Here is a 15,810-nt window from a genome sequence, read left to right as displayed (position 1 = left end):
CAACCATCATCCACCCCCTCCTCCTCCTCCTCCTCCTCCTCTCCTCTCTCCACTTCTATCTCAGCTCCGCGAGGAAGAAAAACGAGGAAACCAAGGATTGGTGTGTTGCTCGACTTGAAATTTTATATATATATATTTTTTGCGCACATTACGCCCCCTCCTCCTCTTCTTCCTCCTTCTCCTCCTCCTCTTCCTCCTCTCTCCCCCCCTCGACCACGTCTGACAGCCTTTTGCCAAAGAAAATCATTGCTTTTGGTGATCTCTGATGATTTTTTTTTTTTTTTTTTCCCCCTCTCTGTCTGTGTGTGTGATGACAGTAAACGGCTGTGTGCGTCTGTGTGCGCTCGGCGTGCTCTCCTCCTCCCCGGTTGGCCGTGATATAACCGTCTAGGATCGGTTTTGGATGCCGGAGGAAGAGGCTCTGACTCTCCGGGAAGCTTCGTCCATCCCTCCGTGTCCTCCTCCTCCTCCTCCTCATTCCTGCGACCGGCTGCATGACCGGTGATGCTCGGCCTCTTCGCCTGGATGCGCCTCTCCTCTCTCCGCGGTCTGCCGTCGCTGCCGCTGCCTGTATCCCCCCATAGCAGATTTCCTCTGTCGCCGGAGAAAGGTCTAGGGACCACATATGGAAACTGGGGACCAGAATTTTAGGAAAAAGGAAAACTAAGCAGGCTGTCGTTTGATTTTCACAACTTAATCTTTTTCCTCCTCTCTTTTGGCTTGATTTTTTTTTTCCTTTGGAAAAAAGGGGGTTGATCGTCCCTGGTTGGTTTATTATTTCCCTTCATCTCTAAAGGAATGGCTGGTTTTCATGGCAGTCATGGTACCAGCTGATTATTTGGCATTATTTATCACTCTGTCCTTGATTTTTTGGGGGAGCGCTTGATTCTGCCGGTTTGAATCTGTTCTTTCATTTCTTTCAGCACATCCAGTCCTTATTTTTTTCCTCTCTCTCTCTCCTTCTCTCCCTCTCTCTTTCTCTCTCTCTCTCTCCCCACATATCCTGGGCCCTGCCTGCCTGTCTGTCTTGCCTGTCTCCCGTCACCCTCTTCCCACAGAATACATGTGATAGCCTGATTCCTCAGGAAAAAAGAAAAAAAAAGCCTGAGATGAGCCTCCATAATTCACTGATCCACTGTGTTGCATCAAGGTAGTCACATCTCATCCTGAATTGTGTCATCATCTGTTGGAGGTCTCTTCTTCTTCCTCTTCTTCTTCTTCCTTTGCCTTTCTTTCCTTTCCTTTCTGTCTCTTTCTCTCTCTCTCTCCTTTATTTTTTTTTCTCATTTTGGGGCCATTTTAAAGAAATCAGGCCGCCAACTGTGTTAGTCTTAACCACTCTCTCCGCCCCCACACCCCCGTGTTTCTCCATCCCTTTTCAGTATGAATTAATTCACACTGCATGCATGCGTGTGCTTGTCCATGTACAGGTGTGTGCGGGTGAAAGTTTGGTTCCGTGAGCAAGTGTGTGCACGTCTGTTTGTGTGCGTGTGTGTTTCTGTGTGTGTGTGTGTTTGGGTGTGATTGACAGTGTAGGTTGTATGTGACGGCCTGTGTTGGGGGGACAAGAAGAAGGAGAAGTAGAAGAAAAACAGAAAATCAAGCGCTACGTGCACATCATTCCATACATCACCGTCAAAGCTGTGAGGATTGTAATACATGTAACTGCTGTAGTCAGCTCCGAGAAGCCAAATTCAGGCCTGAGACAACCACAGAGAGACGGAGCAACATCCTCCATCTTCTCATTATCTCTCTGCCTTTTTTTCAGAGTTTGACGTTTAGAGGCCTTCCAACTCAACAAAGTAGGCCTAGATCCCAGACCAGGTCTCTTGAGGGATCTGCTAGAAGCCTGTGTTTTTAGGTCAACATTTTTTTTTTTTTTTTCCAGAGCAGGGCAACTTACTGCCACTTGAGGACTAGAAATTAGGAACCTTTGTAGCTGAGGGTTTCTGTCGTCCTCGCCAAAGTCTGTTTGACCCGTCTGCCGGGGGCCAAACAGCTTCTTATCCTTCACCCTCGCCATCTTTATTTTTCACCTCTTTGTTGGGAACCCCCCCCAAAACCAACCATACGATTTCCCCCGAGCTCCCCTAACTCCCCCGCCCCCCCAGCGGCCCCCCGCTACCGTCGTCCGCCCGACGCCGCCCACCCCCCGTTTTCCGAGCTGGCGTGGCGACGCAAACTCACAAATATTTACTTCCTGTACATCAAGAGGAAAGGGGGCCCCCCTTTCGTGGAATGCGGCAACATGGGCGTGTTTGACCGCGGAGTTCAGATGCTGCTGACCACGGTGGGGGCCTTCGCCGCCTTCAGCCTCATGACCATCGCCGTGGGGACAGACTACTGGCTGTACTCGCGCGGCGTCTGCAAGATCAAGAGCACCAACGAGAACGAGACCAGCAAGAAGAACGAGGAGGTGATGACGCACTCGGGCCTCTGGAGGACCTGCTGCCTGGAAGGTGAGCCGGGGATGCTCCGGACAAAACACACACACACACACACACACTCATAGATACACTGACGGCACACGGGCTGATCGATTCCTACATGCCCACACACACACACACAAACACACTGTCCTGCATTTGCACTCACATGCCTACACATATGCTCACATGCCCACACTGTTCTGTATGTACTGCACCCATTTCCACACATGCAAACCTGCACTGTCTCTAACCTACACTCACACCTCTCACATCTATCTATCTATCTATCTATCTATCTATCTATCTATCTATCTATCTATCTATCTATCTATCTATCTATCTATCTATCTATCTATCTACACCTGTAACCTCTGACATCGTCTTTATGTTCCCCAAGAGCGACTGTGTTCCTGCACATTTCCAAAATGGTACCCTTCATTGACAAATTGCCGCATCCTTCATCCCTCTTCTGTTTTTTTTTTTAGTAAAGAGTAGAAAGACTTAACTACATGTTCAGATGTTGAGTGATGATCACAGCTTCCTCCTAAGAGGTGATGTGGAAGAAGGGCCTTCTGGTTGCCCCCTCTCGTCCAGGGTTGCAGATGTCGTTCATCTCTGCAGATTGGTCTATTTTTATTTATTTTTTTGAATTGTCCCAGCAGAGAGCAGCTGAGCTCACTTTGAATCCCCCACAGGATGCATGAGATCCATGCCAGGTATTCAGCTGCTGTGCTCACCCACCACCCGTCCTGCTAGGAGCTTGTTGTAATTGTTGTCGTTTTACACGTCGTTGAAAGGAAAAGGTGGATAACACTCAGCTATCTTCAAGACCGGCTGATGAACACAAAATCCAGATGTTTGAATCTCCAGCAGGCTGTTATTGGATTGATGATTGATGAGACTGTTGATTTTATGTTCCTTGACTGGTCTGTCCCTTAACCTCAGTAATTCATCCTCCTGTCCCTATTAGCCTTTGCGGCGTTAGCTAACCTCTGCAGCTTTAAATGACGGACAAAATCCATGGTTTGGATTGAAAATGGAACTAAATCCATCCTTGTTTGGTGCATCTGTGTTGGTACAGTGTGTACTTTGTACTGTTTCCAGTGATAAAACCAAAGACGGTAACGGCAAACACCTAGAAGTTGGTAACTTAACAGTTAGTCTGGTTGAATTATCATTTGAGATTCACGCCTGAGTGTGTTGTGAGGGAGGGGGGAAGGATTAGAGACCCTGAACACAACACTGTCTGACTGCACCACGTACAGTTTCCTGCTCAGATTCAATGCCCGACTTTTCATATTCCACCTTCGACTTCATGCATCATCTGATTTTTTCTGTTAAAATCTAGAAATGCAGCCACACAGAGTTTGAAATGCTCATTACGAAAGGGCCAAGACGCTGGTGTACGGGTCTGTCGGTGAGCTGAGGCTTCGTCCCACATAACGTGTCTTTCAAATTTAAATGAGAAAAAAAAAAAGAAGAGTGTTGGGTGCATCGGAGCATATCCGAGAGAAAACACAAAAGCAAAACATGATGTAGTGTGTGATGCAGTGTTTTAGTGCTGTGGAGAGGGGAAAAAAACTGTCAAGTGTCTCTTTAAGTGTGAAAACAAATTTGGAGCTTTGTTAAGATCTTGTAATCGGAGCCCATTCAAGGCCTGAACCCCCAAAAAATCTCTTAACGTCAGCCCTTTGGCCTGTTTTAAAGTCTAACTCGAGCCTCAAGGCCTCAAAGTCCGAGCACACACACACACACGTTGTATAAAGACAACACACACACATCCTTACACCATGCATCTTCATCCTGAATCACACAATAGCCTGCCCCAGATTCACCTGAATCAGAGGACAAAGCCATGTTGCTGCTGCTGCTGCTGCTGATGACGACGATGACACAGATTCAGAGCTTTTGCAGGATTTCTCTAATGATTCATTCACTCTTCATCTCTGATTGCCGCCATAATGGCCACTGTCATTACAGAGAGATGACCTCACTTGTATGTACTGTACACTACTGTGCTCTAACGCCCGTGGTCATGGTTAAATGGATACCTGGAAAAAAAAAAAAAGAAAAGAATATCTAACGAACTAACGATGACGAGGAATGACTCTGGGTTTGATGTACTGTAGGTCACAGCGAGCACCTTCATATTACTCACGGTCTGCGTTTGTGCAGCCATGCGCGTCCAGCCACGGCGTGGACGCTGTGACGTCAATCCTCCGGTCTCTCCGTCCAATCCTGTCACACACCTGGTGTAACATTCAATTCAATTCAATTCAAAGGACTTTATTTTTCCATTAGGAACTTCATCTGTGAAGAGCGACAGTGCATAATAAACAAAATAAATACAAATAGATAAATACAAATGTTAAAATGTTAAAAAAATACAAATACAAATCCAGCACAAGAAAAAAAAAAAAAAACGTAACCTCACCTCAACTCAGTGATCGATCCCTGAACGCAACAGTAGCATGTGTAGCAGGAGTCTCGCCTCATGTTGTTATCTTCATCTGATCTGCATCAGCACTGCAGACGGCTCTTCTTTTTTTTTTCTTTTCTTTTTTTTAAACCTCATGCAGAAGTGGAGCAGTGTGATGCTTAACAGCATGCTAGCTACATTTCCTGGCTCTGACATTAGCACAGAAAATGAGCGAAAAAGTTGGAGCTGCTTGAGTAAAGAACATGACATTTTGAAATCTGCATCTTAATCAACAGGAACCATGGTGTCAAAGTGATGTCAGTTCGCTCGTCTGAAAACGCTGTCTAACCCCATTAACTGGTGCAAAAAAAGAAAAAAAAAATGCTGATCCTGAAGCCTGGGAGGTTCCTCTGGCAGCGGCTCCTCCATCCTGCCAGTTGACTTCATGTCATTAACCTCGGCTTTAACGTGCGTTCTTGCTGCTTCACCATGTTTGATTCCAAGCCGGGTTAAACTATCCTTTTTTTCTGATCGGTGATGTTCGGCAGATGTTGCAGCACGCCGCCGAAGCTTGAGACATTGCAGCAGACAGACAGCTGTAAATCTCAAATTACATCAGTGTGCTCAGTAACCCGTCACTCTTCGCCGCCCCAGAAAAAGGTACATTTACTCTGCTTTCCTAAGTACTAAATCTTGGCCTCCTTCCCTTTGCTACATTACTTATTCTGCTACGGTAGCTAACTCAATTTTTAATACAAGGCTACAACCCCAGAACAGATTGAAACACACCGTGTGTCTTTGCTCTTTCCTGCAAATTCTGCATGACTATTATCATTCACCAGACTTACAGAAGCACATAAGTCACTTTTATCACCCAATGCATTGCACAGTTTTAATATGTTGAGGTTTCAAATCAACATGGAGAAGCGAGGGGACCTGGTTTCATTCGTTCCCATCGGTTTTACAATTGATTTTTTACATTTTTTGTTGGTGCTGCTTAAGCTTTTGTCCCAGTCTTGCCTCTGGCTACATCTTAAACCTCTTGACCCTTTATGGGGTGAAAAGGTCAGGCCTGGGACAGGGTTATCTCAGCTTCTCTCTCTTCTGTGTCTAAGGAAAAAAATATATAGTTTGTCCGATCGTCACCCTGTGAAGTTACTGACTGGCCAATATGATCAGTTCTGTCTGTGTCAAACTCTGCCGCTATTAAATCACAGTGTGTTGTTGTGTTGCAGTCACAGTAATCCACATCAAACTGTGACAAATTAAATGTGATATTAATTTAGATTCTACATTAATGGGAAAACAAGTCAAATATGGCCTTGACATTTGCAAAGGCACGAGAGGTCCTGATTGTTCTGATGATCGACGCGCTCCCAGTTTTCAGCCTACGGTGACAAACCTGGTTAAAACAAAGCTTCAAACTACATAACACCTCGAAATCCCCTCAGTCTGATACACACACGTTGATCATTGACGCAGATAAGTGGGTTGTAACAGAGAGTTACAAATGCAACTGTGGCTCTGTTAACTCTGGATGACCTTCAGAGACCCTCGCTGGCAGCGATGAGACCGTTTTTAGTGGAAAACTCCAACCTCTGCAAGGCTGATCAGGGATAAAACATATAAAAAACCCAAAATGATAATACCTGACACCAACAAGAACAGCCCCAATGTCTGGGTGCTCCATATAAAATGCCTAAGCATCATAAACACACACTGCTGCTGAGCCTCTAGAGGACAAAACTGTAGCTCCGACCAATCGGCTACGATGCTGCTGCCGCAAAAATAGCTAAAGCTAGCTCACGCCTGTGCACATAAGAGTTTGGTATCAGGCTCCTTTTTCAGCTTCTTACATCACCCAGAATGAAAGTGAAATACTGATCACGATTTTTAATGAGAAAGAAAAGGGGAAAAAAAACTTTTTGTGAAGCCCATACTTGTTTTGCACTTGCTACGTCGGTGCAGGTGTAATGAGAGTTAGCGTACACCATGTGTTATATTAAAAGGGAATAAATTTGCTGTCGCTGCAAGTTTTCGGAGCGACTTGGTCGGCCGATCGGTCGGTCAGTCAGTCGGTCGTGAGTTTGAAGTCAAAATGTATTTATTTATTTACGCAAATCTTGGCAGAGGTTGCCAAATTGTGTCAAATCACCAACACATTTGTCGACGTGAACGCATGCCACGCCAACTCACTCCATGTGATATGCTTATTTTCCCTCGCTAAGTGGCTTTACTTTTCACACTCCTCAAGCTCGCTCGGTGTCCTTGGCACCGGAGGATTTTTTTTGAAATGGTTAAGAGCGGAGAGAGAGAAAGAGAGAGAGAGAGAGAGGGAATCTGAGAGGGATCCAGCTCTTCTCTCACTCGCTCTCCTCCTTGTGTGCTTTCGCCTTCAGAGCTACAGTTGCTTTAGAGCTGCGTGGTGCAGAGGAGAGAGGAAGAGAGAAATTGGGAGGTGTTGAGAAAGAGAAAAAAAAAAGAGGGAGAAAAAAAAAAGAACAAGAGAGAGAAAGAGCAGGCAGCCCTGGTTTGCTGTCACACCCCCTCAGGCGTCCTGTGCTATCTTTAACACACAGGCCTACGTTCTATCTAACCTATCTTGCCCCGGCTTTTAACATAATACGTCACGGTGTATGCTTTTATTTTAATGCTCGAGACATGATGTACATTATTTTTTTTTAGATAACAGTGACTGACTGATTGTTGCACCTTTGTCATCATCATCATCATCACAGCGAGACGTTCGAGTCCCAGAGCAGGAGAGATCACACGTGACAGAGCAGATTTGATAATGTTTCTGCTGTCATGGTCGGGCTTGTATACAGATGTAAGGGTGTTTGAGTGTGTGTGTGTGTGTGTGTGTGTGTGAGGCCGGCTGTCTCAGAATTGGACTGCATTACGGCGATGACATTAATTATGCTAATAGCCATCAGCTCCGTTAGCTTTGCGGCGCTGATCGTCAACAGAGCCTCTCTCCACGCTGCCTCTTTATCTAAAGCTCCAGCCAGCGATATACGCCAGGACAGGGAGTAACTAATTACATGGAATCAGATTACAAAAATAATCTGCTTACACAAAGAAAGAAAGAAAAAAAAAAGAGTGAGAAAAGGACCATCTCTTTATCTGGAGCTCCAGTTTAAAAGGTTTTAGTGAATGGGGAGTACAAATGGTATGTAATCTGATTCCTAAAGTAATCTGGTTATAGGTAATGATGGTAATGAAATCGCATGTAATCTGATTGCACACAAAACACACACTGGCAGTTTATCTGAGCCGTCACTGCTGCATGTGACGTGTTGGGAAGTGTTGATTACAAGCAGATTAATTCAAAAGTCGTCTGATGATGTGTGAGCTGGGATGTGAAAGCTGCCAGACAGAGAGGGGGAAAAAATAAAAAGGAGAAATTAAAAGATGATAATTTTGCAAATTCAAATCGCCTTGAGACAAATAATCACCTTGCGGCGGCGTTTTTTAAATTTGCTTGGTCAGATACTGCGACACCTGTGAAAATGTATTTCTTATTTGGCCATAGTGTATTATCCTATATGTTTTCTGAAAATTGTGATTATACTGGAGGATGCTGAAATTCATGGCAGGTGTTTCCTACATTCACCCCAGGTAATTGTGTCTCACGGCTGTTTTAGTAAGTCTGAACTCCTCTGTGCACTAAGGTGTTAGAATGAAATTAACATTTTGGACTGAATACACAGGATGCTGGTGGATTATAATGCTGGGTAAAGGAAATAAGAGCCATTCTTCTCTCCTCTGCTTATTGAGGCTGGAGAAACAGTCAGCATCCAGCGGCGCTCTGTGGGCGGGCTGTTGTTGATACTGTAATAGAAGTGACTGACAGGTCACGGCAGCTGTCAAACCTCAGCCATCAGCTCGCTGCAACCACCCAAGTCCTGGAGACTTCTTCTCCTTCTTCTTCTTGGCAGAGCAACACAACAACCTATTTCTTATTATTTTTAACCTCATAACTTATTTAAATGGAAATTCCAGTTTATTTTATTCTTCCCGGTTGTATAAGGTCCAAGACCACCAGTGTGGTTTTTGGGTCAGAAGCTATCACCAGTTCTCATAGTGCACATCCATGTGATCTGTCCATCCATCCTTCCATCCATCCCTTCATCCATCCATCCCTCATCCATACATCCATCTATCATCATCCATCCATTCATCCATCCCTTCATCCATCCATCCATCCATCCATCCATCCATCCATCCATCCCTTGGACTCTTGGTGGCCAAAGGTCAACATCACTGTGACCTGGGCCATAACTCAAGAACCGATATGTTAATTACGACACAATTCAACACAAATGTCTATTAGTATGAAATTTTAAAGGGATGACATTTTATATCCAAAAGGTCAAAGGTCAACTTCGCTGTGGCATTATAATGTTCTCGCCCATTATTCAACGATATCACTCATATTTCCTGCATCTTATTATCTGATTCTTGTTTTTTCTCACATTGTTCCACGTGTTGTATCTGGAATGGCTCTTATCATTAACCCCTTAATGTACAGCTTCCTCATTTCTGCCCCTTGACACAGAGATAAGTCATCGGATCCAGAATCAGAATAAAGATATATTAATGTCCTGCAGGAAATTGTTATAAAAATAATATAAATATTAAAAATATACCCTGTTAATAACGTTAATGTCCCACACAGTATCGACATATCAATGTTGATACTGTGTGGGACAGTCGTGACGTGATGTTTACACTACGTGAAATATTTGAGGTGGGTATTCTTGTGCATCATTGTGAATTAAACTCTCCAAAACGGAGCTGATGAATCTGGGATTTTTGACAACGTTGGTTGTGTTGAGCTCGATATGCGAGTGTGTGATGATGGACACACTGACTGGTCAGTCTTTGAAGGGTTAGACTGTAAAACAGTTTTGCCGACATGACGAGCGTCGCCAGCAGACACAACTTCCATGTTTTAGCATTAGATGCTAAAAACAGTTAATGAAATGATCAGATAGAAAAAGAAAATGTTACATTAACGCCAACACAGTTGTGTTGTTTTATCACACGTTCTAGTATCTAACTTTAGCTGCTAAGTTCAGCCTTCAACCATTTAATATCAAAGGAAAATGAAATAACTTTTCAACAAGCATAGCTGCTAAATTGGTCATTAACGTAATATCAAGTAAAACATTTTTTTAAAAAGCTGCTAATTTCATCACAATAGACGAATGAAACAATTGGAAGGCCCCATGTTGCGTTAGCTGGTTTTTAACTATCCAATGTCAAGGGCAAACAAAATAAATGTTGTAACAGTAGCTGCTAAAATGGCCATTAATTATCACATTTAGTTGAAATATAATATTTTCAGTAACATTAGCTGCTAATTTGATCAAAGATCTAATAAAATGATTAGATAGCGACTCTGGACTAGACTGACAATTGGACCATCACATTCACAGTAGTGGAGCTGTGGCGAACATGTGGTTCAAGCAACATGTGCACAGCAAAACATCCCAGTTGGCAGCTGAACTCCACATCATACACACATGCACCATTAAACATACAGTGGCCCTCATTTATCAAACTTGCGCAGGATCTGGTGTAGATTCTGGTGTAAATATCAGTGTACGCCAAGTGTCACGTGTGATTTACTAAAAGTGTGTACGCTGCTGATTTCGGCGTAGAACCGGCGTGGTGGTGATGAATCCGGCGGCTGAAAACGAGCGTCATTTAAATGTCACGCCCCGATATATTCCTGCTTTAGAGGCGTCGCCCTGCCCCTTTTACGACAGGGAGACACGGAAGACGGCCAAGAAGAGGGACTTTACTGGCGTTACCGCGTTGAACAGGGAGAGGGCGGCAACATTAAATATCTGGACATTGATAGATTGATAGTTTTTGTGATTGATAAGCGTCATCCCGATGGATGGAGGCTGCAGACGCACGTGTCACCGACCACGTCAGGAAACCCAGCGATCTCATGAAATGCTCCTGCAGTTTACTAAACACAAGTGACTGAGGAGAAATCATATGGGCATATTACTGCTGCGAACGCTACTTTATAACCATCAGCACCGCTGGCATGGTTCGGCTGATGGAGGGATGTGAAACACCGGCCCGATCTCCCGCTGTCAGGTCCCGGTGACTGGGGGAAAAAAAAAAAACACTCCGCCGCGGAGATCAGCTGGACCTGGACAGGTAGTGCCCCCCCCCCCCCCTCCCCCGCCGGCTCCGGTGTCCGGCAGAGAGAGACTGAGGAGCCGTCCGGTCATGCTCTGGTGCTGCAGATGTTGGAAGTTTGTGTGTGTGATCTAACAATAACAGGTCTGTCTGTCATTGACTGTTTCTGTTTAGACAGCTGATTAACGAGCATCTGTCACGTCGTGGTTTTTAATTCATCTCAGTTGCTCAAAATAAAAGTCGAGTTAAATTTTCAACACGGACTTGGTTGTAGCGTTTCTCTTTTTTGGCTACTTTTTAACTTTTTATCAATATAAACAACAACAACATGTGATCCACATCGCTGCGTTATTAGACTATGGTTTAATAATCATTTTGACACAGCGGCACTCCTTCCTGCATGTTCTACGCTGGTTCCAAATGTGCGTACACCTGGTCAGAGCTGGCGTGAGATTTGTGCGTACCGTACGCTCACGCTCAGATTAATAAATGCCGATCCTTGCGGTGAATTTGGTGTACACCCATTTTTTTGGTGTACGCAAGTTTCATAAATGAGGGCCATTATGTGTACATTTGTGCTTATAACAGCATGCACTTCTGAGGATACACACACACACACACATCTCAGCCCTCCCGATATCCACACATCCCATCACACAACCCCGGCCCACACACACACACACACACACACTCCTCCATCCAGCAGCAGCTATCGAGCCCGCTCCAGTTGGATTCACTCAGTGGGCCTGTCAGCCTGGACGGATGGCCCCCGTGTCGGTGGTCCAGCTGTGGAGGCTGCGGCTCCAGAGATCCAGCCTGTCGTGGACTTTTCATGATGGATCTTGCCCCAGGACAGTCTCCCCGTTCCTAGGCACAGACCGGAGCTGCCCTGGGGGGGCCCCCAGCCTTGACAGGTGGAGCTCAGCAGGCTTTAAATGCTGCTATTAATCTCCATCACGGCGGGTTTGAGAGCGAGCGAGGTGCGTGTGACAGGAGATATGTTTCTGGGAATGAGGTGTGAGTGTGTCTGAGAGCGTGCGCTGCGCTGTGTGTATGTGTTTGTAACCGGCATTCAATTTTAGCTTTCATCCCACTCAAAATGATTTTGTTAGTGAAGACATCTGAACCCTCTGAACCTGTGAAAACCTCACCAGCTTTAGTAATTCCCATCTAAGCAGCACTGACCTGGTTTGACAAAACACAAGGTCCTTCATGATTTGAAAAAATGACCTTTGGGCTTAGGAGTACTTAAAAAAAAAAAAAAAAAAGCTAAACTGCCAATTTAAGATCAGTGCACGTTTTTCTAAGCTCTGACAGGGACACGTTGTGAGGTTTGATCCCGACGGTGTAAAGATGAAGTTTCAGCGGTTGTTATTCCACGGAGGTGATGCTGCTGTAATTGGTAGAAAAATATGCACATTTGTTTATGGTGTGTCATATATACAGTACTGTATGTTGTGTGTAATTGTCATTCACCTCCTAATTAGAGCAGATAAGGAGTTTTTTGTTTTGTTTTACTAATTCAGGATTAATTAAAATGTAAGTTGATATACAGTATGTTGCCTTGCTACTTCTCGTAAATTCAAAAGGTGTTGAATTGAAGGTCAGAACAGCCACAATTAAAGTAATAAGGTTGAAAAAAAAAGTGGATTTTCATGAATTAAACTTCAGCATAGTGTGTTTGAGTGTGAATAATGGGAGCATACTGTGTCCATGTGTACATTATTTAAGCTTTGGCGGCGTGATGTTGAGTTAAAATCAGGCGCTCATCTCATCATGTTTGGAAATATTATAGAATTAAGTACGAAAAGTGTGTGTATGTGTTTGTGTGAGGTTTAACTGGTTCCTTGTTGGTTGCATACACGCTTGTGCACATTCAGTGTGTATGTGCATGTGGTATATGATGGTATACATAAATAGCTTCCTGGAAAGCTGTATATATATATATAACATACTACATGAACATACATATACATAACATACACATGTCTTTGCTGCTTCTGCACTTTGCACTTTCATATTGCACTTTATAATTACATCACAATATCATAGGCCATTGTCTTTTCTTGTCTGTCTGTCTGCATATCTGTGCTTATTTTTAAATATCGTTGATGTCTGCGTTCATTTTTATGTGGTAAATGTTGAATGTTAATTGCACATTGGAATTTGGGGAAACGTAATTTCGATCCCCTGTGTAACTGACAGTTACATAGTGTGATTGACAATAAAGTTCACTAACTAACTAACTTAATATCTTTTCGTGATGATTTATGAGACAAACTTTTTGAATTCTTCTCTCAGGTAAATAGACAGAAGAAATCTTTCCATAATATTCATCTTAAACATCATATTTCCTGTTTTTATATTGGGAAGCAAAGACAACACAACACATTATGAACCCAACAGGTGGTCGTCCCACATGAATCACAACTGCAGGACAAATATCTCACTTTTCAGTTGTGTTGTTAACACACATCCTGTCATTATGTAGCTGGACCAACTTTTCTGCACTTATTATTATTTCCACACTTTATAATTTTATCTGACGTATCTGTTCTTGGTTGGTTTTGTATTTAATTCATATCATGTTGTATTGTGAAATATGAACTGTATTTTCAGCCCCTAGTTGTGCTGTAAAATCTGATGGAGTTGTATGAGAAACCATACGACATCAGTCAGCGTAGCGAACATCAATTTAATCATTGAACATGTGATCCTACATTTTTATCCGGTATGTTTTTACTGTATATATACATCATTTTTATTATGCTCTATTACCCACTGGTGGTTAAATCTCTCATTAACTAATTAATGCAGTCACCAACCCCCTCCCCCACCCCCTCCACCTTCCCCCACTTTGCAGCAGCAGCTCTCTCTCCTCTCGTGGCATCTACGTACGGCCACGCGGCGCTGCGTAACTATGGCGATTCAGCGGCTCCATTGGCAGCACAAGGCCGCCTGTCAGGCATCACGGCCTCTCAATCAAAAAGACTGTTTACGAGCACTCGCACACACACACACACACACACCACCTGGGACTGACACACACTCCGCTCCGCACCACAGGAGGGACATCAATCTCTCTCTCTCACACACACACACACACACACGCATATGGATACAGGTGTAGTGGAGACACAAGGACACACTGAGCTAACACACATCAGGCATTTACAACACGTTTAATATAAAGAAATGTGACAACTTGGATGTGAGCTCAGCACAATGTGTTGCATGCTTGTTTATCACTGTACTGCGCTGTATGTGTGTAATGATCCTGGTCCAGGTGCAGCTTAAACATTTATGAGCTTGTTCTATTATTAACACTAAAAAAAGAAGATTGTGCTTTCTAGTCAACTCCCTCAGTGTTAACTAGAAAGCACTAAACTAAACGCTGGAAACAGATGCTGGATCTAAAACCCTTTTTTTTGTTTTTTAAAACTACATTGTGTCCCATCTAGCATTGCGGTTGTATATTGCAAGCAACTCAATTGTATTTTTCATGCTGCATTCACGTGAAATTAGGCAGACGGCAGACGGACGACAGCCGCTGCACGTAACGGCATAAACGAGCCTCTATGTAAGCAAGTGGTCCGTCAGCACGAGGCAAAACAATACACGTGGCAATATGTTGTCATGGCGATGTAGTATTGTTTCCATGACCCACGTTTTACCGGCTTTCTCTCGACTTCTGTGTCTAAAATGACATCTGGTTTGTTACCGACGGCCGTCTGTCCGACTGCACCTGAATGCAGCATCAGTGTAACGCTCCATTCCTCCTCACTGCGTTACCGCGGTGACTTTTCACAGACGCCACCTCCACCTGAGCCGACAGCTCCGGTGTCTCCGCTGAGTTTCCGTGGTTTCCTACCGTCACGCTGCCACTGAACGTAAAAACATGGCGACACGGCATGGCAGCCAGCACCGAGCTTACCCGCTCCATGGAGATATGAATGATATGAACGGCTAATTCAGAGCTGAAAGGAGCACTTCAGTTTGTTGATGGGGGGGGATTACTGACAAATGAAAAACATACTTCTGAATGAAATAATCAATTTCCGTGAATAGATAAGAGGAGAACTTACACAATGTCCCTTTAAATCCAACTTTGATGTCGTTATATATCATTAAGTTTTTAAGGGTTTTGCCCTTTACTCTCCTCCTACAGAAGTGATACATACTTTATAGTGTAGGGGCTCAGGAAGAAGGTGCTGAACAGCAAATACAACATGAAATTTAATATTTTTCAAAACTATTTCAAGTCCCATAAGTACATTTGGTAGGAGGCCAGTATCCAGCGCCAGAACAACCAATAAGGACACTGAGGGCATGTCCTCGGTATACCTGTTTGCAGTTTACACTCTCAAACAGGATGTTGACACCTCCAGTGCCAACAGAATAATACATTCATAAACACGTCCTTATGGCTAAAGTCAAATGTACTCCAGGTTTATTCATTCAATAGAGGCGATGACATTCAACATGGTTTCAATACAAAGCATGAAACTGATCTGTGGTACAGAGGTTGTAGCTGTTGCTAATTTTCCACTCTAAGCTTGTTTATTTTATTTATTTTTTTATGTGCACCGTGTAATTAAAAGAGTCGGTGTTCATTATAAACCAGCAACATAGGCCTATGCAAATAGAGTCAAATACTATATTGAAATGGAATTATTGAGATGTAAAACAACAAACGGAAATAAAACAAAAATAATAAATATCAAAGAGATTCAGTAAGGCAACTAATCAAAATGCAAAAAAAAAAAAATCCAAATGATTAAAAGCATTATATTTCTT

At 43.6% G+C, this 15,810-nt stretch overlaps 1 protein-coding gene across 2 annotated transcripts in view; it reads left to right on the top strand.

Annotated features, from left to right (window-relative positions):
- Positions 1-15,810, top strand: part of cacng2b (calcium channel, voltage-dependent, gamma subunit 2b) — a 77,669-nt gene continuing 61,859 nt past the window's right edge. Inside the window, exons 1-2 of one of the 2 annotated variants that reach the window (XM_085785575.1) lie at positions 1-100; positions 318-2,459. In XM_085785575.1, the coding sequence (XP_085641701.1) occupies positions 2,249-2,459 (211 nt within the window). In that variant the 5' untranslated portion in view covers positions 1-100; positions 318-2,248. Of the gene's footprint in view, positions 101-173; positions 2,460-15,810 lie in introns of those variants that run through there. The other variant, XM_085785582.1, reaches the window with a different exon arrangement.

Source organism: Trachurus japonicus, chromosome 1 (genome assembly GCF_045865225.1).
Source record: "Trachurus japonicus isolate A0001 chromosome 1, Traja_1.0".
Classification (NCBI taxonomy): Eukaryota; Metazoa; Chordata; class Actinopteri; order Carangiformes; family Carangidae; genus Trachurus; species Trachurus japonicus.
The sequence above is the reverse complement of the archived record's forward strand: the minus strand, read 5'-3'. Positions and strand labels throughout refer to the sequence as shown.